The following is a 25,066-nucleotide window of genomic DNA, read 5'->3' on the forward strand; positions in this document are numbered from 1 at the left end:
TCTTCACTGTATTTGATTCTGGTACCCTGCATCTTGTATATACATTTTTTCTAATTTGAGGAGGGGAAAGGAAATAACAAGATGCTGAAATAAGGATGCAGGATGACCCACTGTAACAATGAGATGTACAAGACACTATGTTGATAACGAACTTTACAATGTTGGTGGGAGTGGGGGTGGGGGTGGGGGCAGGGAGGGAAGGGATGGTAGGGGAAAAACAAAGGAGGAGGTAATAATGCTCCATAGGAAAAGTACTCATTACCTTACTCATGAACTGTAATCCCTCTGTACAGTATTTTTATAATAAAAAACATATTTTTAAAAAGGGTCTAGCAAGTTGGTTTAGGTCCAGTCTGACCCAGAGAAATTTCCCCCATACTTGAGCAGGCATGCAGATTTCTCTACTGCCACTATACAGGCTGCTACCTTCCTATCAGCTTTCGTCTGCACATTACCACAACGGCAGGCACCAATTAACTTCTTACACTGAACTCGAAAATTGGATCCTAGCCTCTGTTCTTGCAGTCGCCCATAATCTTCACACCTGTATTTCTTAGAGATACCTTTCCAGGATTCAATGAGTAGATACTACCTCATCATCAGTTCCAGAGAAAGAGGAAAACACCTCATGTGACATCCTATTACATAATGAAAAAAAAATCACTGACATGATGAAATCAGAGACCACAGCTATGAAGCAAATCTTTGGCAAGGGAACAAGAACAAAAGGCTGAACATCAACACAGACCAGGTGTCTGTTTTAACCTTGTTCCTTCTTTTCATGGTTCAACACTTCTTCACAGCTCCTCTGGCCCTGGCTTGATTCTAGATGAACTCACGGTTGGTCCTTGAGATTTTGCACCTCTAACTTCACTGGGACTGCACTCAACTCAGCCATGGTAACCCTCATGATCCTTCAAGTGTGGATAAGGTTTCACTGGAGATTGTCTTTGCAAACAGAAAAACCACCATGGTCAAACACAAAGAACATTGGCTCTGGAGTCAGATAGACCTATCTCTGAATCTGGTATCTGCCCTGAACTGTGTGGTGTTGGGTGTATTATGTAATCTCTTTAATCTTAAGAAAGGAAGAAAGCCTAATCTGCAGGATTCTTGTAAGATTTAAAAGAGAAAGCACCTGGCATTTTTGAAAGCTCAGCAAGTTTCCAGAACATGTGATAAATTCATGAACAAGGTTGAGATAAAAATGAGCTACTCCTCAACCTACAATTCAACAAAAGTTATACTTTTTTTAAATGTGTTTTCTTAAAGCACCAAACTCTAGCAGTAATATGTGACCTCAAGGACATCGTTTTTGAACACATATTCAATACTGTACATGTGTGAGAACCACACCATTTTTTGTCTGCTATTACTGCAGTGTCAGGAAAATTTACTAAGCTTTCATCAAACAAATGTTTGAGCCTTGCTTGAATGACAAGGTCTCCCTCCCAAGCCTTCTCTTTTAATTAAACCTGTGAACAAACCTGGAAAGTGACCATGTGCTATGGTCTACAGTTCTGCAGCAAACATCAGCTCAGTGTCCTGGCTACCGAAGAAGTCTAACACACTCTGGGACATAAATCAATAGATACAATAGATACAATAGAATGAAAGCTGGAGGCAAACAGTTTAAAAATCACGTGAAGTGCATGTGCATGGATAAGCATTAGAGTCGTCAATTTTCTTTAATGCACCAGCGTCAAACTACTTATTGCTGAAAGTAAACACACGGAGTGCTAAATATACACTGCAGATCAAATCCTTTGATTAATTTGTTTTAAATCTGGAATATGCCTGGCCTTACAGCTGTTACATTCTAGGGAAGGCTTATATAACATAGTACAAACTTGCATTACTAGCTCTTAAATTAGCACCAGACTGTGTGCCTGCATTTAAAGCTGGAAAAGCAGGATAGGAAAAAAAAAAAAAAGACTTTCTAGTCTCTACTTGATAAAGGCTCTGTCTTTTCTTTTCATCTCTCATCTCTAGTGTATCTAAGAAGCAGGCATTCAGTCCATTATCTGCAACTACTAGGAAATTCAAAGCAGCTCAATTTTAATTATACAAAAGACACAGGAAGACGAGCAAAGGCAGTTCTAAGGAAGAGGTTAAAATGCAAGCCAAAAGCAAAGGTCAAGTTGAAAGAGAACAGGGACAGTAGATTTCTTGCAAGTGAATACAGTCAAGCAGAGAAGCTGCTTTTGTTTCTGATTTGAAGCTTGTATCTGTGTACTGTGCTTTGAAATTTTATTTAAAAGAAAGGGACCCATGCTATATAATCTGTTAGAATGCAAATGTGACCTACCCATCATATGTCACTGTCATTCTTCATGGCTGATTCACTGAGTGACATCTAAGAGTGAACTCAATCCTAACTACTCAGGCCACTTTCCCCACAACATGCTGTGGTCAGAACAGACAGGACTATTCTGAGGTCAATTCCGTGTCAATAGGACACTGATACTACACTGCAAAAACAGCAGATTAAGTGGTCTAATGTACTAATCACAGAATTTGGTGAAATGAGGCTCAGAGAAACAGTACATTATCAGGTTCTAAGGAGCTACACGAAGATAGCACCCAGTCTCATTATTTCTCATTCCACCTACCAAAGTAGACCATGTCTATAAATAACTGTGGTATATAATCTAAGTAACTCCAATATTTGATCCTATTATTTCACTTTCTAATTCTTCTTATTTATTCATGTTATTGGAAAATAACATGAATACATTGACAGACATTACAAAAATTACAAAAAAACATGAATAATTGTTACACTGACATAATTCACATATTGTCCACCTCACTCATTTAAAAGATACAATTCAATGATGCAGAATTTCGAATATTCATGTAATTTTACAACTCTCACCATAATGTTTTCTTGTTTTTTTCTTAATATATATTTTTTATTGTAAAGATATTGTACAGAGGGGTTACAGTTACATGAGCAAGGTAATGAGTCCATTTCCTATCGAGCATGGTTACACCCTCCTTTATTTTTCCCTTACTATCCCTTTCCTCCCCACCTCCCCAACTCCCCCCCCCAAAGTTGTAAAGTTCATTTTCAACATTTAGAACATCTGCATTATTCTAAAGAGAAATCTCCTATTCATTAACAGCCATCAGCCCTAGGCAACAGTGTCTTTCCTTATTAATTTGCCTATTCCTGACATTTCAGATAAAAGGAATCTTGCAATGAGAGTCTTCTGTGACTGCCTTCTTTCACTTAGCATAACATTTTCTTTCTTTCTTTCTTTCTTTTTTTGTCAGTCATGGGGTTTGAACTCTGGGCCTGGGCGCTGTCCCTCAGCTCTTCAGCTCAAGGCTAGCGCTCTACTACTTGGGCCACAGTGCCACTTCTGGCTTTTTCTGCTTATGTGCTGCTGAGGAATCGAACCCAGGGCCTCAAGCATGCAAGGCAAGCGCTCTACCACTGAGCCACCTTCCCAACCCTAGCATAACATTTTCAATCATCAGCCATATTATACTTTGTATCAGTACCTCGTTTCTTTTTATACTTGAATAATGTTCCACTGAATGGATAGACCACAATACTCTATTCTAAGCTGAACACTCAGTTATTCTGTTTTGTTATTATTAATAATGAAGTTATTCATACACGTTTTTACATGGCATCATTCATATACCCAGTTATATTTTCATGACTGGCTAGAGATTACAATGCCAGATATGTTGAAGAAGGACATTTCATTCTGTCTTCTCCCTCTCTTTGGCTCTCCCTTCCTTCATCTCTCTTTTCAGTTATTTTTTTTCAGGGTTTTTTGGGGTTTGGGTTTTTTTTGTTTTTTATGTTTGCTTTGTTTTTGTTTTTATATTGGTTCTAGGGCTTGAACTCAGGGCCAGAATGCTCTCTCTTAGGTTTTTCATAGCTGGTGCTTTACCACTTGATTCCAAGTTTTCACTAGCACTCCACTCCGAGAGCTCCATTTGCTTATTGCTTTCAAAAAAAAATTGAGTCTAAGGAACAAAATTGGCAATTGTATTGCACCCAACACTGAGTCTGCTTAAACAAAACTAAGGCTGAATTTGAGGTACATTGCTTACCTCTTGGTGACTACTATTATTTCCAACTAGATGCTTTCATAAATTAGAAAATTAATACATAGGTAATTATGATATGTTGCCAAAAAATAGACAAGTAGAAAGTTCTAAACCTCCTCTAATCCTTTTCTCTTCTCCATGGTACTTTAATGGCTTAGGGCTTATCCTTCCAGACCTTTTTTCTATATATTTTTATATGCCTGTAGTTTTTTTCCAAAAAAAACCCATAAACATAGTATGCATCTTAGTTTGTAGCTTGCTTCATTTTTAACTTAACATGATGTTTTGTAGATCTTTTCAATTATAAGTATAGGATCACTACAAGTAAAATTGGAAAAAGTATAGCTGCATATGTCACAACAATTGAAGAGTTCAAGCTCCAGAGTCAATCTCATGCTGTCAGAGCAGAAAGACATGTTTTAAAAACAAATTAGATGATAACTGCATATATTAGGGGAGTTGTCTCTGATATTAACCTGCACTTATTCATCATGTGTCCAGTGTAAACCAGGAGCAGAGGAAACAGAACGGGACTCAACACAGTCAGGCATTCAGGAACTCAGGCAGGAAGTCCACGTGTTGACGGAGTAAAAGGAACTGTTCTTTTGCTGATGAAGCAATCAGAACAAGTGATGGGGACCTAAAGGATCTGACTTAACTTCAGCTTCCTCACATGCCTCCGAATGGTGACACTTACTTTAGGCCTCGTGTCCACCACATAAATGAAGTCACTTCCCGGATTGGCCTTCCTGATGGCCTGAAGCATCTGCTCGTCTTCTAAGCACCGGGCACTGAAGCCAGAGAGGGGCTGGCTACTACGGCAGATGGAGGCCTGTGGGGAAAGGGCACAACAACATGGCACCATTAGGCAACTGCACCCCGCAGAGACCCTCGGGGTCTCAGAGCACTTTAGTTCACCCCATGCCAGCTTGTGAAAATATGATAAAACTGTGGAAATCAAGGTTTGTTTATTTTCAAATCAGGTCAAAGAAACCACTACATGGGCAAGCAGTACCAAAACACTCTGTACAATACTAGGAATGTGTGAAGATGTTTAGATAAGATCCACCTCTTGAAACTGTAGCCATTTAAATAACCTACTTTCCTTTTCCCTGATATTCTTTCATTTTCCTGCTAGAAGTGTAACTACAAAATAAATGACTACTCAAACTTATAGGTTGCTATTAACAACAAGATTATTAAAAATATTTTAATCATCATTTAAAAACTAGTCTATTTAAAAACATCAATCCTAATTCTCCATGTTAAAATTTCACAAGGTCCAGGTTACTAGCTTTGGTGCCTGAAAACATCAGACATATACCTGCACTAGGCATGTTGAGAAACAAGGAATTTCTTCAGACTCAATTGCATTCAATCTCGGGATTTCCCTATCCTATAATTCTAACACAGGGGAATCATCCTTTTGCACTCGCAAGCCCTACTTCTCCAGATTCAACCAATGGTGGATTCAACCATCTGTGGCCAAATATTTATAGAGTAAAACCTAGATCCTTTCATCATTATTTCTTAAATAATACAGAAGTAATGTAGAGACCATTGAAAGTACTCAGGAAGATGTATGCAGGTTGCAGATGGAAATGCTATGCCATTTATATGTAAGTGACTTAAGTATCCTCAGGATTCAGTACATGGTGGGAATGCTAGAGCCAGTCTTCCACAGACCCCAAGGGGTGACTACAGATGGCCTCATTAGCTGATACAGCTTTTCCTGAATGATTAGTAACCAACTGCAGATAATCTTGAAACTATAAAATGAATGTACTCATGGTATTTTTTGTGGACTTGGCTGTTTATAAAATAATATAAATCTATGAATGGAATATATGAATGACTCAATGAAATTTATACTGAGACTGCTTAGTCTTATATATCGTGGGGTAGTGTATCTTAAAAAGTAAATATGAATCTGAATGAAACACATGACTAACTCAGAATCTACAACTGAGATGGCTTATTCTACTGTAAGAAGATGCAGATAGCAATGGTCAGCCTCGGGGCAGGCTAAGGAACAAAACAGTGCAAACAGTCATCTCTCATCATCGCCCACTCCCTCTGAGATCAACCCTAACTCTCCTGTCCTAAAAGCCCAGCCCATGACAACACAGCAAAGGGTTGGGTTTCTCCAGGAAAACACAAGCTTCAGTGCTCTTCACTAGAGAAAAAGGGCTTACTTCTCATTAGCTCAAAAGTAAGAATCATTAGAACAGTGACCACACCGCTTCTAGTATTATTCTGTCCTCACATAGGCAACGGCTGATATGGTTCAAGGATACTGGACTTGCTTCGGAATCAGGAGGGCAGTGTATGGGAAAGGAGAGGCAAAGTAAAGGGATGCTGTCTAAGTCTTGAACAGTGAGGAGGGGAAAAAGGGACTAGAGTCAGAACATGGCAGAGGGCACAGAGCCAGGGCAAGATCCATTAGTAAGATGACATGTCACCAGGGATTGGTGAGAGGTTGGTGTGTCCAATGGACAGCAGGAAACTACCACAGCCAGCCTGCATTGGAGTCACACTCTTTGGATCCTTAAGGAATCAGGATCTGTCACCCTGCTGTGAGAGAATTCTGACTGGAAAGAAAAATAGTTCTGAGTTGGTTTTTTAGGGAACTTTATCTGGGTTAGCAAAATACCACCAGGCAATCTCCTAGATTCCACCAGAAGAGAGGAGGGTGGAAGCTTTAAAGGCAAAGAATTTGAAAATTCTTTTCACCTAAACTCTTTAAACCAGTGAGATTCTGATTATGAAATGAAGAGAATTAGTGACTACAACTGTTACTAACTGCCTTCTAGAGGAAAGCAGATAAATTGTGTGTGTGTGTGTGTGTGTGTGTGTGTCTATGTGAGTGATATTGGTGATTCATTTCAGTGCCTACTTGAGCCATATCCCTAGTTCTTTTCATTTATTTTGCAGCTCTTTTGCCTAGGCTACCCTTGGACCATGATTCTCCTAGCTCTACCTCCCAAATACTGAAGACTACAGGTGTTTTCCACCATGCCCAGCCCAGCAACTACCTTTAAATGAAGAGTTAGGACAGAACAGATTTACACACACACAAAAAAAAAACCCCAGCAAAATGGATATACCAGACTAAATTTTGGTATTTTTGCAATTTTCTTAATACCTGTGATGTGTTCTGACGGAATTCTTTGTCAACTCAGTGATCGTTTATATACCTCAGCTTTGAAGAGACTGTAAGGTAGTTTCTGAGTACTTTTGTGAACCCTATATGTATCTGTAAAAGTTTGGTTATTGAGTGAGTATAGCCGTCATCTAGTAACATTTCTGTTTTGTTTGTTGTTTTTTGGTACTGAGATTTAAACTTAAGGCCTTGAGCTTGCTAAGCTTGTTTTCTTGACTAACACACTAACACTCTACCACTCTACCACCCTTGCTTTTAGCTAGTTATTTTGAAATGGAATCTAGCAGACTTTTCTTCCCAGTCTGGCCTAGAACTGCCATGCTCCAGACCTGAGACTCTTAAGTAGCTAGGATTACAGAAGTGAACCATCAGTACCTAAAAGTGTTCCTAACATTCTAACCCATTTCCAGAGGAGTCTCTGATTCACAATTCTATTGATAATTAAAATATTCTTGTTGGACATCAGTGACTCACTCCTGTAAACCTACCTACTCAGGTGGCTGAGATTTGAGAACTGTGTTCAAATCCAGCTCCTAGCAAGAAAGTCCATGAGACACTTATCTCCAATTTAACCACCAAAAACACCAGAAGTGAAGCTGTGGCTCAAGTAGTAGAGCACTAGCTTTGAGCAAAAAAGTTCAAGGTCTGAGACCAGGCCCTGAGTTTAAGCCCCAAGACTGGCACATTCACAAAATAATATCCAGCACATCTTGAGTGCTATGTGGCAGACACTACTTTACAGCTGGGGAGACTGAGACTAACTGAGAATCCAGACAATGTAGTTCTTGATCTTGAATTCTTAACTAAAATAATATAGCATCCCAGGAGGAAATAAGTCAGATAGCCAGATACAGCACTAAAATCAGCATTCAAGATCATCTGGCTTGAATTGCTGGTAGTTTAACTCTCATTCAATATAATCTTGGGTAATTTACATGTTTTCTCTGGATCTTTTTATTTAATGTACAAAATAGGTAATATTAAAATCACAGGGTGTGACAAGTTATATAACACTGTAACACTCCTAGAACTGTGTCTAACACATAGGAAGTTTCAATATGTGATGACCATGAACAGGTTTGTATTCTTCTTAGGAAAAACTGCCTCATGGGAAATCTTCAAGAAGTTTGTGCTGTGAATTGTGGAGACCACATTGTGGCAATCTAAAGTAAAATAACTTCTTTTAAAATTGTATCACAGGGCTGGGAAGGTGGCTCAGTGGTAGAGTGCTTGCCTTGCATGCCTGAAGCCCTGGGTTCAATTCCTTAGCACCACATAAGCAAAACGAAAAAAGCCAGAAGTGGCGCTGTGGCTCAAGTGGTAGAGCGCTAGCCTTGAGCTGAAGAGCTGAGGGACAGCGCCTAGGCCCAGAGCTCAGGCTCCACAACCGGACCCAAAAAAAACAAAAAAACAAAAACTGTATCACAATAATTAAGAACAAAGGGTAAAACATCTCTAAGTGGTCTCTATTACAAACATACCCAGAATTCTGTACTCAAGGGATATCTACACATCTCTGTGGTGTGTAGTTGTTAGATTCCAACTGGCTCCAAACAATTCATGTTTGGTGTAGGCCTCAAATTAATATTATGGTTTCTCTGACATCTCTTAAAACTGAGGCCACAATATATGTTACTCTCCACAATCTTCTTCTAGTGAGGTTTCCTCATTAAACAATGTCCCTTATCTAACACACAGGGCATCTCCTGCTCTCCTGAGTATGGGGTTTCAGTTCCTGCCTGTCCCAGCCTCTGGCTTGGTCACCCTGTTTCTCCACTACAACCCTATAAGACTCTTTGTGGCACATGACGTCCTCCTCTCCTGAGCAGTGAGTGTATGTGAGTAATAAACAGGGTCAGGTGTCTGTGCTGGCAGCCATCTAACGCACCAACAGATGAACAGGACATGATTCTAACCCCATGCACAGTGACAGATGATCCAAATGAACTTATGTACCCTCAGCAGAGGCATTTATATAGCAAATAATGCTCAGTAAGACCTCAGATATCATAAAATGATATGATATCAAAATATACTGTGTTCTTTGGTTGATACATTGGAGCTACAAGTTTAACTTTAAGATGTGATCTATATTCTTATTCATGAGCCTAATTTCTACTGGGGTAGAAAAAAAATACACTTACCCCTAAAATATCTCAAATCACCAAAGGAAAGAAAAAAAGTCAGCACATTTATGGAATTTGTACCTGTTTGCTTTTATGGAAGATAGCTTGTGCTAAGGATGGGTTCTGATGAGCAATGAACACATGGAAAACTACTTTGGTATTCCATGTAAGTACAGAAAAACACTCTCAGTGATAATGCTTCCCTTTATGAGAAGTCCTTGTCTAATTAGACGCATTTGTAAGAATCAAACTAGGTATTAAAATATAACATTATAACAAGACACAAATTTGATCCTTATTCCACTACAAAATAGATTTTAGAGTGGGTGAGTGCTCATGCATATTATGTATTTCCCTGGGTAACTAGACCAGGTAGCAGTGCTTAGGAAGACATCTCTCTTTTACACCTTTAAAGACCTAAAATCGTTTATGCAGAAAATAATTTATTCTATACTATAATTGGTTGCTGTGCAGTTCAGCCTAGTGAAGAACAGGTATGGCTTGTGATACCAGCTACTCAGATCCCATCTATAATCTCAGCTACTTGGGTGGATCACAATTACAAGACAGCAAAGACAAAAAGTCAAGTGAGAACTCCTTCCAAAAATATTGTTTTTGGACTTTATCCAAAAAAAAATAGCAAAAGCAAAAAGGGCTGAGACTGTGATTCAAGCAGTATAGCACCGGCCCCCAAGTGCAAGGCCAAGCTCAAACCCTAGTATTGCAAATAAACAAAGCAGATGAGGGAGAGAGAGAAAGAGAGGAGAGAGAAGAAAGAGACGGGAGAGGGGAGAGAGAAGAAAAGGAAGACTAAGAAGAAGAGGAAGGGGAAGGAGCAAGGTGGGAAGAGAAAAGAGAAAGAGGAAAAAGAATGTTTTATGGGCTTCAGAGCCTTTCTGAAACAGGCATACAAAAGGTCCTCCGGGAATAGGCAGAGTGCCCTCCTGAAAGGGTGGAAGATGACAGTATTACATGGTTGATTAACTTCAGTTATTGTCTGAGCCTACACCATTACTTTATTGTCAAATAACTATGGAAGCCAACTTCTACAAGAGGCAAAGCTGTCATAGCATACCTAGGGACATCCAAAAACCTTTAAGAGAATTCAAATACCTGTAATCCCAGCATTATGGAGGCTGAGTCAGGAGAATCTCAAGTTTGATGTCAGACTTAAGTTTAGGCCAATTTAAGCTATATGAGATTCTGTCCGGAAAGAATAATGATTATTCAAGCATACACGCACCAGGTCACAAGGCAACTAAAAATGGCCATGTATGATAAAAACAAGTAAAGAAAAGCATAAAACAAAGGCATGTCTGGAGACTTACATGGTTATCTTTATAGTAGTAAGAAAGGGCGGGAAATCGCCGTCTACTCCGGAATTTGGAACTTCCCACAATGATGTGTGCTGTGGCTGATTTGGGAACATACACTTCAGTGGGATAGGAGTCACAAACCTATTACCAGAAAATGAAAAGATATTTTTAGGCACTCAAGGCATGTTTTGCAAACTTGTCACCAGAAATTCCATGCTCACATATGTAGTAGCTGCATATTAAGTTTTCTTCACCAAGTTACAGAGGTATCTATTTTGAGGAATCCAGAAATGGCTTCAGAGAAATGAAGGATTGCTGATTCTATGAAATGGTTCTGAGGGAAAGAAAGAAACCCATGAGCATCACACCCTGTGCACTGTCCCCTCTCTTCACAGTTCCTCATGCCAGGCCAGGCGGGTACATCTGAGCCTTCCTTTCATCAGAATTGCACATTTTGCATCCTGACATTCAAAGATAGCCTGACGGTGGGGATGTTCCTAAATAACAGGTGTTCCTAAAATGTAAGGCCAGAAGTGAAGTCATCAGGTTCCTCTGTGTCCCTGGCATACTCTGTGTGCATTCCTCTGCCCTCCCTAGATACTCCTGCCCCTGTCTTCTCAAATATCACCCCTGCTTCCAGATCTCTCTTGTAGAAGGTTTTTCTTTTCCTTCAATCCTGTCTTGCAGAGTGCCATATGCAGGTAGAGCTGATGGACAGAAGACATTCAGGTAAAGCATTTCCTCTATTGCTATACACACCTAGGAACTCTCTTGATGTGCCTAGACAAGTGCCTGACTTCCAGGAAATAAATCATTGCTCATTGAAGCACAGGACACTGCCACTAGTAGACCGCAGAAAGACGGACTGACTGATGTGGAGGCAAAATACATTGCGAGCAACATCAACAAGTAAAGGTGTTACCACTGCTGTCATTTCTTTTGGCTATGATGGGTTACAAAGTGTTTTGTCATGGATATTTTCTGATTTATTCCTTCTATCAATCTCAGACTCCGAAGCTCTTATCAATTGCTTTGTCACAACACCCTCCCTTGCCTGCCTTCACATTCTAGTCAATGGACTGTGGGAAACATGGAACAGGAGATAAAGTACCATAAAGGAGTTGTTCACAGGCCCAATATGTGCTAGCCTTGGTGAGAGAGCTCAGGGACAGCACCAGGCCCTGAGTTCAAGTCCTGCAACAGGAAAAATAATAAAAAAAAATTACACTCCTATGCTGTAAACTACAAAATAGAAAGAAATTGAAGGCAACATGAATAAGTGAAAGGACACTTGGGGTTAATGGATTCGAAAATTCAATGCTGTTAAGATGCCCATTCTACTCAAAGCAACCTACAGACTCACAGAAATTCCTATAAAAATCTCAAAGCCAATTTTTGCAAAAATAGAAAAACTTCATCCTACAATTCATACATATTCTCAAGGTCTTTACATAGTCAAAACAAATTTTATAAGGATTCATACTTCATGATTTCAAAATGTATCACAAAGACACATATACATTACTGTAATCAAAGAGTGTGGTATTAGGATAAAGACAGAGACATAGACCAATGGAATAGAGAACCTAGAAATTAACTATCCTGGATATGGTCAAATGATCCTCAATAAGCATGCCAAGACTATTCTCAGAAAGGATTATCTCTTCCTTCATCACCTAGTAACAAATGGTGCTAGAAAAACTGGATATCTATATGCATGCAAAAAATAAAAATGAAGGTTGACCCTTATATATCATATAACAAAATTACTTAAAATGGATTAAAGAACTAAATATAAGATCCCAAATGATGCACATTCTGTAAACATATGTAAGGGAAAATGCTTTACAACAGCTGATTTGGCATTGTTTTTTTCATGATATCAAAAGCATAAGTGATAAAAGAAAAACAAGACCATCTATACAGCATCAAACTTAAACTTTCATGTGTCAAAGGACACAATCAAAAGAATGTAAAGACATCCTATACAATGAGAGAAAATCTTTGCAAATCATGTATTTTCTATGGTGTTATTATTCAGAATATGTAAAGAATTCTTACAACTCAATAACAAAATCACATTAAAAATGGGAAAAGAATTTAAACTGACAAGTCTTCAAATAGATAAACAGCCAACATGCAGAGGAAAATGTGCGATAGCACTAGTCATTAGTGAAATTAAAATAAAAATTACAAAAGATTATCTTACAGTAAGTACTGACAAAAATGCATAGGAAGTACAAGTCCTGGGCACTGTTGGTGGGGGCTGTAAAACAGTGTAATGATTACAGAAAATGTCTCCTCAAACATTTAAAAATGGAATACTGGGCTGGGAAAGTAGCTCCAGTGGTAGAGTGCTTGCCCTATATGCATGAGGCCCTGGGTTCAATGCCTCAGCGCCACATAAGAGAAAAAGCCAGAAGTGATGCTGTGTGGCTCAAGTGGTAGAACACTAGCCTTGAGCTGAAGAGCTGAGGGACAGTGCCTAGGCCCAGAGTTCAGGCCCCATGACCAACAACAACAAAAAAATAAAATTTTACTCTAGTATCCTGCCTCTGGGTAAATAGCCAAAATTGAAATCAGAGTCTCAAAGAGGTATTTCTATAATTGTGTTCATAAAAGCCAAGAGAGAAAAACAACCAGATTGTCCATTAACTAAGAAGTTAAACAAAAAGTGATGTAAGTGAGTAGGAAATAAGGAAGTTTTGTTTCGTTTTGTTTTGTTTTGTTGTTGGTTGTGGTGGTTGTAGAGCTTGAACTCAGAGCCTGGACCCTGTCGCTGAACTCTTTTGTTCAAGTAGGCTAGAGCTCTACCACTTTGAGCCACAGCTCTACTTCTAGTTTTCTGGTGGTTAATTGGTGATAAGAGTCTCATAGACTTCCTTGCCCAGGCTGGCTTTGAACTGAGATTCTCAGATCTCAGCTTCCTGAGAAGTTAGGCTATAGGTGTGAGCCACCAGTGCCTGGCTCAAAGGGAGTTGTGTATTCTGTTTCTTTTCTTCCTTCCTTCCTTCCTTCCTTCCTTCCTTCCTTCCTTCCTTCCTTCCCTCCCTCTTTCTTTCTTTCTTTCTTTTTCTTTCTTTCTTTCTTTTCTCTCTCTCTCTCTCTCTCTCTCTCTCTCTCTCTCTCTCTCTCTCTCTCTCTCTCTCTCTCTCCTTTTCTTTTTTTCTTTTTTTGTCAGCTTGAACTCTGGGCCTGGGTGCTGTGCCTCAGCTCTTCAGCTCAAAGCAGGCTCTCTACCACTTGAGCCACAGTTCCACTTCTGGTTTTCTGGTGGTTTATTGGCAGTAAGAGTCTCATGGACTTTTCTGCCCAGGTTGGCTTTGAACTGCAATCCTCAGATCTCAGCCTCCTAAGTAGTTAGGATTATAGGCATGAGCTACCTGCGCCTAGCATGTTGTTTTCTTTTTAATGAATACAGCTACACAATTAAAAAAAACTGTGTAAAAATTGAGCAAAAAAATTGACGATGGTATTATTAAACTATACACTTAAAATGAAGATGACAAATTTTATATTCACTGGGGTAAAAAAACGATCTTAGTATTTACTGTTCTGTTTTTTTTTTTTCACAATCCCAGAAGAATGAGTCTTTGTTGAGGTAGCTATAAACTGCCAGAAAATGTATTTATCATTGTAGAGTATTATTCATACAAGAGATATTGGTAAGACCTTTACTTATTGAAGAACACTAAGTCATACACTGTGGAGTAAGAGTTTGTCTTCAGGAACTAAGATATATCTACATCAAAATTTTCTTCTTAAACATTTTGGACCTAAAATTTATATTAAAAATTTATGATGAATGAGGAATAAAATGATGTGAACCTCATAATTTATTGATAAATAATTCATAAATTATTTGTAAATAAAATGATATACACATATTAGTAATATATTAATACAAAATATATAATAAAAATGTTACATATAACACATACATTGTGTGCCATAAAGAACTGAAGTAAATAAGCTTTTATAAAATGACTAGTATGGGTTAAGATTTACTCCATGAGAGTTCAATTAAAAAACTTAGCAAAATATATAAACTGTTTTCTTTTAAATAAAGATTATTTCCATATCTTAGCTATGGTAAATAATGCTGCAATAAACATAGCTGTGCTGGTAGCTTTAGTGTGGTCTTGTTTCTAAACATTTGGGTAAATGCCCAAAAGTGGGATTGCTGGGTCATAGGGGAGCTCTATGTGGAGTCTTTTGAGGAACCTTCATACTACTTTCCAAAGTGGTTGAACAAGTTTACACTCCCACCAACAATTAAATAAGGTTCCATTCTGTCCACATCCCCTCCAGCATCTGTTGTTATTAGAGTTCTTGATTTTTGCCATTCTAACTGGGGTGAGGTGGTATCTCAATGTTGTTTTGATTTTCATTTCTTTTATGGCTAGGGAGGTTGAGCATTTCTTCATAGCTAAGATATGGAACCAACCCAGATGCCCCTCAGTAGATGAATGGATCAAGAAAATGTGGTATATATACACAATGGAATTCTATGCCTCCATCAGAAAGAATGAGATTGCCCCATTTGCTAGGAAATGGAAAGACTTGGAAAAAATTATATTAAGTGAAGTAAGCCAGGCCCAAAGAAACATAGGTCTCATGGTTTCCCTTATTTGCAATATCTAGTATATGTATGAGTCAAGCAGAAAAGGTCAGATAAGGTGATGTTAGGAAAATGAACCTTAAGATATGTATTTAAATGTTTTTTTCTTTCATGCATTTGTTTCTAACGCATTTATAAGATTATTTCTTTGTTGCTTTGTATGTCCCTCCCCCACAGTATAACCCCTGCTTTCACTGTATTTGATGTCGGTATAATTTGTGGAGGGGAAGGGGAAAAACAAGTCATTTAAATAAGGATACAGGTGGACCCGTTGCAGCAATGAGAAGTACAAGTAGTCATGTCGAAAACGAATTTTACAGCTTTGGTGGTGGGGGGGAGGATTGGGGGGGGCGGGGGGAGGCTGGGAAGGTATGTGGAAGGTAAACAAAGGAGGAGGCTACAATGCTTGATAGGAAATGTACTCATTATCTTACCCATGTAATTGTAACGCCTCAGTATAGTATGTTCACAAAAAAAAAAAGAAATGTACTCATCATCTTGCCCATGTAATTGTAACCCCTCTGTACAGTATTTTCACAATAAAAAAAGAATGAATGATAAAAAAAGCAAGTATCATAAAGAAGGTTGTAATGATAATAGAGATGACAATAATAATAATAATAATAATAATAATAATAATAATAATAATAATAAGCCTAACCAAGACCACCAAAGAGAAAATAGTAGGGCTGGTTTTTTTTTTAATATTATTTTATTTTATTTGAGAACATACTGTACAGAGGGGCTACAATTACATGGGCAGGATAATGCATACATTTCTTAAGTAGGGCTGGTTTTGAGATTAAACTTTCATACACAATATCTGATGTAATTGCTAGCACAGGAAATTATTTCTTCTCCAATACATGATGTCATTTGCCCCACCTAACTCAAAGGATTTACAAAAAGCACAAAATAACTTTTAAAGCAAAGGAGGGGAAAGTACACATTTTCTTAACCATGAAATTAAAAACACAAGAAATGGATTAGGATGAAACTCTTTCAATGAACTACTAGTTAGGAAATTTTCTGAAAGAACACAGTCTCTATTCTATTTCTAAACTGTTAAGGAATAAGTATATATCATCTTTCCCCCTATTTCAACAACATTTACAAAATTATAAAATCCCCTAGGTTTTTACCCTTTTTTCCCCCCAACAGCTTGTTAAACAGCTTTGTTTTGCTATGTGTCACTTTTGAAAAGAAATACTGAGTAACACACATTCTTTCAGTCTACAACTTAGGGACATTGGTGACTGTACATGAGTCATGTTTGTAGTGCCAATTGTAGAGGAAAATGTTGTAAAAATGAAAAGAACCTATACTTCCAAAAACATATTATTCTACTACACGTAGCTCAGCTTCATTTTCTTCCTTGCCCAAGTATGTGTTATATTTTTCCTTAAAAGACTGACACTTGGAAAGGGGGACCAAGATGGCGACGGGGCAGTAGGGAAACGCCACAGCGCTCTCCAACCAAAAAGAGAGTTCGAGTTCCAACGCTTAATCTCCCCAAGAGACCGACAACAACAAAAAGACGAACACTCAGAGAAAAACCAGAGGCGGAGAATAACAAAAAAGAAAGAGGAAAAGAATTTCAAAACAGAGAAAAGCGAAGACCCCTCCCCCAACCTTTACTGGCCGCGCGGCAGCGCGCCAAGCCGCCGGCCAGCCGGCCCGGCAGGGGCTGTGGGAGCCCCAGAGAAACAGCAGAGACACAGGGGGCCACTTTCAGAACATCAGGTACTGGTTTGCAGAACAGCAGATCGCCAGGAACAGAGAAACCTACCAGCCGGGAGTCTCCACGAGGATCCCACCCCCACCCCTCACTCTCCACCCGAGCAGAGAGGCTCCATCCCGCCAAATCCGCTCGGCATCAGCAGAGTGACAAAAGGACCTGCGGCAGACCACCCGGCCCGCCTGATCGCGATCGCAACGATCCAGCACTCTCCACCCGAGCAGAGAGGTTCCATCCCGCCAAAGCGGCTCTGCGCGACAAAGGGTCCTGTCTGCAGACCACCCGCCCGCCCGATCACGATCGCAACAACCTGGCGGGGTCACTTGGGCCCCAGAGGTACCGAGAAGAAGCTGCCTGAGCGTGGACACTCTTGACCCAACAGCTTCGACAGAGGCAGAGACAGAAAAGAATCACACAGAGCCACCACCGCCCAACCCAGCCCGGATTGCAACAACAACTGACGACCTACACCACACAGAAACAACCAGCTCCAGGGTGAGTACCCCACAGGGGAAGTGTATCCCTCAAGGGAGACCAGAGCTGGAGGGAATCCCCAGACCCTGACCTAGACTCCCTACCCCAGCACCCGGACCACAGGACCCACTAAAACTGGGAACTGTTTGAGAGCTCCACCAGCCCGTGGAGCACACTCAGCTGGCCAGGCTAGAGCAAGAGCACCCCTGGAAGGGAGCTTAAATGCCCAAGCCAGGAACAGCGCCCCTGGGTCAAGACTACCAACAGTAGAAGAAATTTGAACTGTGTCCCCCAGGCTGTATAACCTAGGGGGTATACACATCAGCACAGGCCTAACAAGCGCGCTCCAGGCTGGGGCCGGAACCAAGCCCGGGGATCCGGCGCCTGAACAACACAACCAACTCCTCCCAATTGAAGTAAAAAGCTGAGCATACGCCTCAACAGAGGGGAGAAAACCAGGAAACAACACTCCCCCGGGAAGCACGCCTGTGACAACAAAAGACCTGGAGGCCCAGGACAAGAGAAGCCCAAACCCCACCAAAACTCCACCCATATACCCTAGACTGGGAATTGGGCAACACAGGCTGCCAGCACCTGATAGTAAGCAGGAGCTCAGACTGTTAAGGCGGCTCAGCAATAGAGTGATAGTCTTGGATGTATGAGGCCCTGCATCTGATTCCTCAGCATCACAAAAGCAAAAAGGGTCAGAAGTGGTGCTGTGGCTCAAACGGTAGGGTGCCAGCCTTGAGCTGAAAAAGCTGAGGGACAGCACCCAAACCTAGAGTTCAAGCCCACAACCAGCCCAAAACAAATAAACAAAAACACATCAGGAGCCCATAGCAGACTCCAGCATTTGGGAGAGTGCATCCAGAGCATCTGTTCTTCACAAGAGCACCCGTAGGAGCAAACACAAGCAGTCTAGGCTGCTCAACCCTTCCAAAGGCAGGAACTGTCAGCAATCTACAGCAGAGAGCTGAGAATCCTAAGTAAGTCAGAATAGCAGCTGGAAATAGGCTCCCAACAGAACCCAGATCAGGCACAGACTCTCTCTACCAATACAGAATCAGCAACCAAGCAAAGACAGACACACCAAAACAAAATTGAAGAGCAGTCTCCTGAACCTCCATGCGAAAATCACAGAGAAAAATCACAAGGTTTACTACCACCCAGGACAGCAAGCTCACCCCAAAAGCCAGCAGCCACACAGGGGAGAGCCCCAGTGGGAGCAAAGCAGGAATGGAAGACAAAGGCTACTTCCAAGGGTTGCTGGAGGCAATGACTCAAGAAATAAAGCGAGAAATTTATCAGAAATTGAAAGAGCACAAGGATGAACTATCCAAAGAGATACAGGGTATCAAACAAGAGATGCATGCAAAAATAGAAGCTGCACAAACCTCAATAAGAAGTGAGATAAACGCCAAATTAGAGGTAATGCATACCTCATTGAGAGGTGAGATCAGTACTCTGAGAACCAACATTGAATCCATAAAGGGATCCATTTCCTCCATGCAAACCACAATAGAAGCCACTGTCAACAGAGTGAATGAAATGGAAGGTCGAGTGTCAGATACAGAAGACAGAATACACCAACTGGACCAAAAAGTGACAGATATGGAAAAATTACTCAAATTAAACCAAAGGGATATTCAAGAGCAAGCAGATAATGCTAAAAAATTTAACCTTCGCATAATTGGAGTGGACGAAGGTGAGGAATTCCAGAGCAAGGGAATGCAACACCTATTTAACAAGATAATCAATGAAAATTTTCCCCACCTCAAAAACGACCATCTTAACTACATCACAAAAGCTTATCGAACACCCAACAAGCAAGACCCCAGGAGAAACACTTCTAGACACATTATAGTAAAAATGATAGATCTGAATAATAAGGAAACAATCCTGCATGCAGCAAAAATGAAGAAGGAGCTATACTACAATGGGAAAAAAATAAGAATTACTGCAGATCTCTCCACACAAACAATGAATGCAAGAAAAGCCTGGGAAAGCACCATACGAGCCCTGAGAGCCAATAACTGCCAACCCAGACTGATCTACCCGGCAAAGCTAGCATTCACATTTGATGGAGAACTGAAAACTTTTAATAGCAAAGAAAAACTAAATGAATTCATAAACATTAAGCCAGCATTACAAAGAATTCTAAGAGGGGGGACACAACCTGAAGAAAGCAGCCAGGAACTGGGGCCTGCCCCAAACAGGCATTACTCAAAGTCTAACTGAGCAAGCACAGGAGGAAAGGAAAAAAGAAAAACTTAGGAAAACGGAATGGCAGGGACAACAATGCATCTCTCTATACTTTCTCTTAATATAAATGGGCTGAATTCGCCAATTAAAAGAAAACGAACTGAGGACTGGATAAGAAAACAAGACCCATCCATCTGTTGCCTTCAGGAGACCCACCTCTCAGCCAAACATACAAACAAACTCAGAGTGAAGGGGTGGAAAAGGATCTACCAATCAAACGCCCCCAGTAAGAAAGCAGGTGTAGCTATCCTGATATCTGACAAAATAAACTTTTCATTAAAATCAGTACAGAAAGACAAGGACGGACACTACATATTAATAAAGGGAACAATCCAAGAGGAGGATATAACCATCATCAACTTATATGCCCCAAATATTGGTGCACCTAGATATGTCAAACAAATGCTCTCAAACTTACAGAATAAAATAGATCCCAATACGATAATACTAGGAGACTTTAACACACCACTCTCACCAAAGGACAGGTCTACCAACCAGAGGATTGGCAAAGAAGCTACCGAATTAAGAGAGGCCATACTGCAAGCGGAATTAACTGACATCTACCGAGTATTTCACCCTAAAACAACACAGTACACATTCTTCTCAGCAGCTCATGGAACTTTCTCCAAAATAGACCATATCATAGTTCATGCAAGGAACTTAAGCAAATACAAAGGGATCGACATAATCCCCTGTATCCTATCTGACCACAGTGGAATCAAGCTAGCTCTCAATAACAAAGCATACAGCAGAAATTTCTCCAATACATGGAAATTGAACAGCACACTCCTTAACAATGCCTGGATAACAGAAGAGATCAGAGAAGAAATAAAGCATTTCCTACAACTCAATGAAAATGAAAACACCTCACAAAGAAACTTGTGGGACACAGCAAAAGCAGTCCTGAGGGGCAAATTTATTGCCCTCAGTGCCCACATCAAGAGAATGGAGACAGACCAAGTAAATAATCTCATGTTGCAATTAAAACAGCTAGAAAAACAGGAAAAAATGGAACCTAAAGCTACTAGAAGAAGCCAGATAACCAAATTAAAAGCAGAGATTAACCAATTAGAAAATCAGAAAACCATAACCAAAATAAACCAAACAAAAAGCTGGTTCTTTGAAAAAATAAACAAAATTGATGGCCCATTGGCTAGATTAATTAAAAAAAGAAGAGAGGAAACCCATATTAATAGGATTAGGGATGCCACGGGAAACATCACCACACGTACCCAAGATATCCAAACAATTCTAACAGACTACTTTCAAAAGCTATACTCTCTAAAGGAAGAAAATCGGGCAGAAATGGATGCATTTTTAGAGAAATACAAGTTGCCCAAACTGAGCAAAGAAGAAGTTAACCAATTAAATAAGCCAATATCCTATAATGAGATACAGGAAGCTATCAAAAGTCTTCCAACAAAAAAAAGCCCAGGACCAGATGGATTCACAGCAGAATTCTATAAGACCTTTAAACAAGAACTAATACCCATACTCCTCAAGCTCTTCAGAGAAACAGAGAAGGAAGGAGCTATCCCAAACTCATTCTACGAAGCCAATATCACACTCATCCCCAAACCAGGCAAAGACCCAACCAAAAAGGAGAATTACAGGCCAATCTCCTTGATGAACACAGATGCAAAGATCCTTAACAAGATTCTAGCTAACAGAATCCAGAAACACATAAAAAAAATAATTCACTATGACCAGGTAGGCTTCATCCCAGAGACACAGGGATGGTTTAACATACGTAAGTCAATAAATGTAATCCAACATATCAACAGAGCCAAGGTCAAGAATCACATGATTATCGCTACAGATGCAGAAAAGGCCTTTGACAAAATTCAACATTCATTCATGCTAAAAGCTCTGGAGAAAATAGGAATAGAAGGAACATTTCTAAAAACAATAAAAGCCATTTATGACAGACCAATAGCCAATATTATACTTAATGGGGAAAAGCTACAACCAATTCTCCTAAAATCAGGAACAAGGCAAGGATGCCCACTGTCTCCACTCCTCTTCAATATAGTCCTAGAACCCTTAGCCAGGGCAATAAGGCAAGAAAAAGACATTAAAGGGATCCTCATAGGAAAAGAAGAAGTTAAACTATCCCTTTTTGCAGACGACATGATACTATACCTCCACGATCCCAAAAACTCCATCCCCAAACTCTTAGAAATCATAAATCACTTCGGCAAAATAGCAGGATACAAAATAAACCCACAAAAATCAGTTGCCTTCCTATACACTGATAATGTACAGGAAGAGAGGGAAATAAAGGGAGCAACCCCATTCACAATAACCTCCCGAAAAATAAAATATTTAGGAATTAACCTAACCAAAGATGTAAAAGAACTATTTAATGAGAACTATAAAAAGTTAAAGAAAGAAATTGCAGAAGACACTAGGAAATGGAAAGACCTCCCATGCTCCTGGATAGGCCGACTTAATATAGTAAAGATGGTAATACTTCCAAAACTAATATACAAATTCAACGCAATTCCTATTAAAATCCCAATGACGTACATCACTGAAATACAGAAAACAGTCCAAAAATTCATATGGAACAACAAAAGACCTAGAATAGCCAAAACAATTCTAGGGGATAAAGACAATATGGGAGGGCTATCCATGCCGAACTTCAAACTCTACTACAGAGCTATAATAACAAAGACAGCATGGTACTGGCACAAAAACAGACCCGAAGACCAATGGAACAGAATAGAAGATCCAGAAATAAATCCACAGGCCTACAGCCAGCTGATATTCGACAAAGGAGCCAAAGACATACAATGGAAGAAACACAGCCTCTTCAACCGTTGGTGCTGGGAAAACTGGGCAGCCACATGCAGAAAACTAAAAGTGGACCCCAGCCTATCACCATGCACCAACATCAACTCAAAATGGATTAAAGACCTTAACATTAAACCTGAATCTCTGAAACTACTGCAGGACAGAGTAGGAGAGACACTTGAACTAATAGGCACAGGAAGGAACTTCCTGAACAGAGTCCCAGGGTCACAACAAATTGGAGAGAGACTCGACAAATGGGACTACCTTAAAATAAAAAGCTTCTGCACAGATAAAGCTATCGCAACCAAGCTAGAAAGACAACCAACTAATTGGGAAAAAATATTTACCAGCAATATATCAGACAAGGGGTTAACATCCTGTATATACAGGGAACTCAAGAAACTAATCCCTCCCAAACCCAACACACCAATTACTAAATGGGCAAGGGAACTAAAGAGGGACTTCTCAAATGAAGAAATAAAAATGGCAAAGAAACACATGAGGAAATGTTCATCATCCCTGGTGGTGAAGGAAATGCAAATAAAGACAACCCTGAGATACCACCTTACCCCAGTCAGAATGTCCCACATCCACAAATCAGCCAACGACAAATGCTGGAGGGGATGTGGAGAACGAGGAACGCTATTACACTGCTGGTGGGAATGTACACTCATACAACCACTTTGGAAAGCAGTCTGGAGGGTCCTTAGAAAGCTAAAGATTGACCTCCCTTACGACCCAGTCATACCACTTCTAGGCATCTACCCTGAACAACAGGAACCAATATACAAGGACACGTGCACCTCCATGTTTATTGCAGCACTGTTCGCAATAGCTAGGATATGGAAACAACCTAGATGCCCCACCACAGATGAATGGATCCAAAAATTGTGGTATCTATACACAATGGAATATTATGCAGCCATTAGAAATGACAAAATAATGGCATTTGCAGGGAAATGGATGGAGCTAGAAGGAATCATGTTGAGCGAGGTAAGCCAAGAACGAAGAGACAAACAGTACATGGTCTCCCTGATAAGTGGATGATGAATCCAAAATGTTAGGTGATATGACAAAACTAACAGGACTTAAGAAACAAAGAACTCCCACTCATCTGGTTGAACCACTACTAAATATCCCCATGCTGCTGATCACATATATGGTATATAACATATGAGCACCGTTATATATTACAGACTGTGATAGACAATTTGCTCCAGGAAAGTTAGAATGAACTTGTGACTTTAAATGAGCATCATTATTCCACAATACTGTGAATTTCCGGAAATTAAGTAATCACTTAATCACGATCAAAAAAAAAAAAAAAAGAACCTTGGGGAAGGGAGGGAGGGAGGGGATGGTAGGGGGAAAACAATGGAGGGGGTAACAATGTTCAAGAGGAAGTGGAAGTGTACTCATTACCTCACTCATGTAGCTGTAACCCTCTGTATAGTATCTCTACAATAAAAAAAATTAAAAAAAAAAAAAAAAAAAAAAAAAAAAAAAAAAGACTGACACTTTTCCTTACTAAACCCTGATTTCTTTGCCTTTTGTTTCAAGGCTAAAAATTCAGTGCAAAGGTTGGCTTTAGTCTGATTATATTAGTTAGGTACTTTTTCATTTTATTATTCATTCTTTAATATTTATAATATCTATTGGCCCAAAACTATACTTTAGCTATAGAGTGATATATTTAGTATAGAATTATATATATATAATCTTCTTTAAAATTATATTGTTTTATATATATATATATATATATATATATATATATATATATATGTTATATAGTTCTACAAAGGAATTGCCATTCAACTAGCCTCATACTTTACAAGGATTAAATAAGGCTATGGTGCTTGGAGTGAAGTGTAATTACAAAGAAGAATCAGTATCATGAGCATCATTTACCCCAAGTAGTTTGTAAATTTATGATATACTGAAGAATGGTATGGAAAGACTTGACTTACAGGGTATTAAGATATATGACAAAACTATAATAACAAATTAATAAAAGTGAAATTACAGAATTTATACAGTGTTGAATTTTAACAAAGGTTAGCAAACAATAATTTCCTTTTTCACAATACACTTTAAAAAAGCATCGACAATGCTGGGTGCTGGTGGCTCACACCTGTAATCATAGCTACACAGGAGACTGAGATGTGAGAATCAAGGTTCAAAGCCAGCCCAGGCAAGGAAACTCCGTGAGACTATTATACTATTATCTCCAATAAATCACCAAAAAACCGGAAGTGGCACTGTAGCTCAAATGGTAGAGCACTTGCCTTGAGCCCAAGAGCCAAGGAACAGTGCCCAGGCCCAGAGTTCAAGCCCCACAATGGATAAAAAAAAAAAGTGTTGACAATTCAGACATTTCAACAGCTGTACAAGATGATAGACTACATAAAGAAGTTCTACTAATGTACAAGAGGGAAAAGACAAATAAAATTTAGAAAAAAGACCAAGAATGGAAATAGGCTATTCAAACAAGAGCCACTA

The 25,066-nt window shown here is 39.6% G+C and overlaps 1 protein-coding gene across 5 annotated transcripts in view; it reads right to left on the reverse strand.

Annotated features, from left to right (window-relative positions):
• Positions 1-25,066, reverse strand: part of Mtmr7 (myotubularin related protein 7) — an 83,919-nt gene that overhangs the window by 26,107 nt on the left and 32,746 nt on the right. For all 5 annotated transcript variants that reach the window (XR_011370763.1, XM_070016305.1, XM_070016307.1 and 2 more), the window contains 2 exons: positions 10,689-10,817; positions 4,769-4,903 (listed from right to left, as the gene is read on the reverse strand). Coding sequence is in view for 4 of the 5 variants with exons in the window: in XM_070016305.1 (XP_069872406.1) it covers positions 4,769-4,903; positions 10,689-10,817 (264 nt within the window). In the remaining variant the exon portion in view is untranslated. The remainder of the gene's footprint in view (positions 1-4,768; positions 4,904-10,688; positions 10,818-25,066) is intronic.

This window comes from Dipodomys merriami, unplaced genomic scaffold, assembly GCF_024711535.1.
Source record: "Dipodomys merriami isolate MVZ:Mamm:240054 unplaced genomic scaffold, mDipMer1.0.p SCAF_12, whole genome shotgun sequence".
In the NCBI taxonomy this organism is placed as follows: Eukaryota; Metazoa; Chordata; class Mammalia; order Rodentia; family Heteromyidae; genus Dipodomys; species Dipodomys merriami.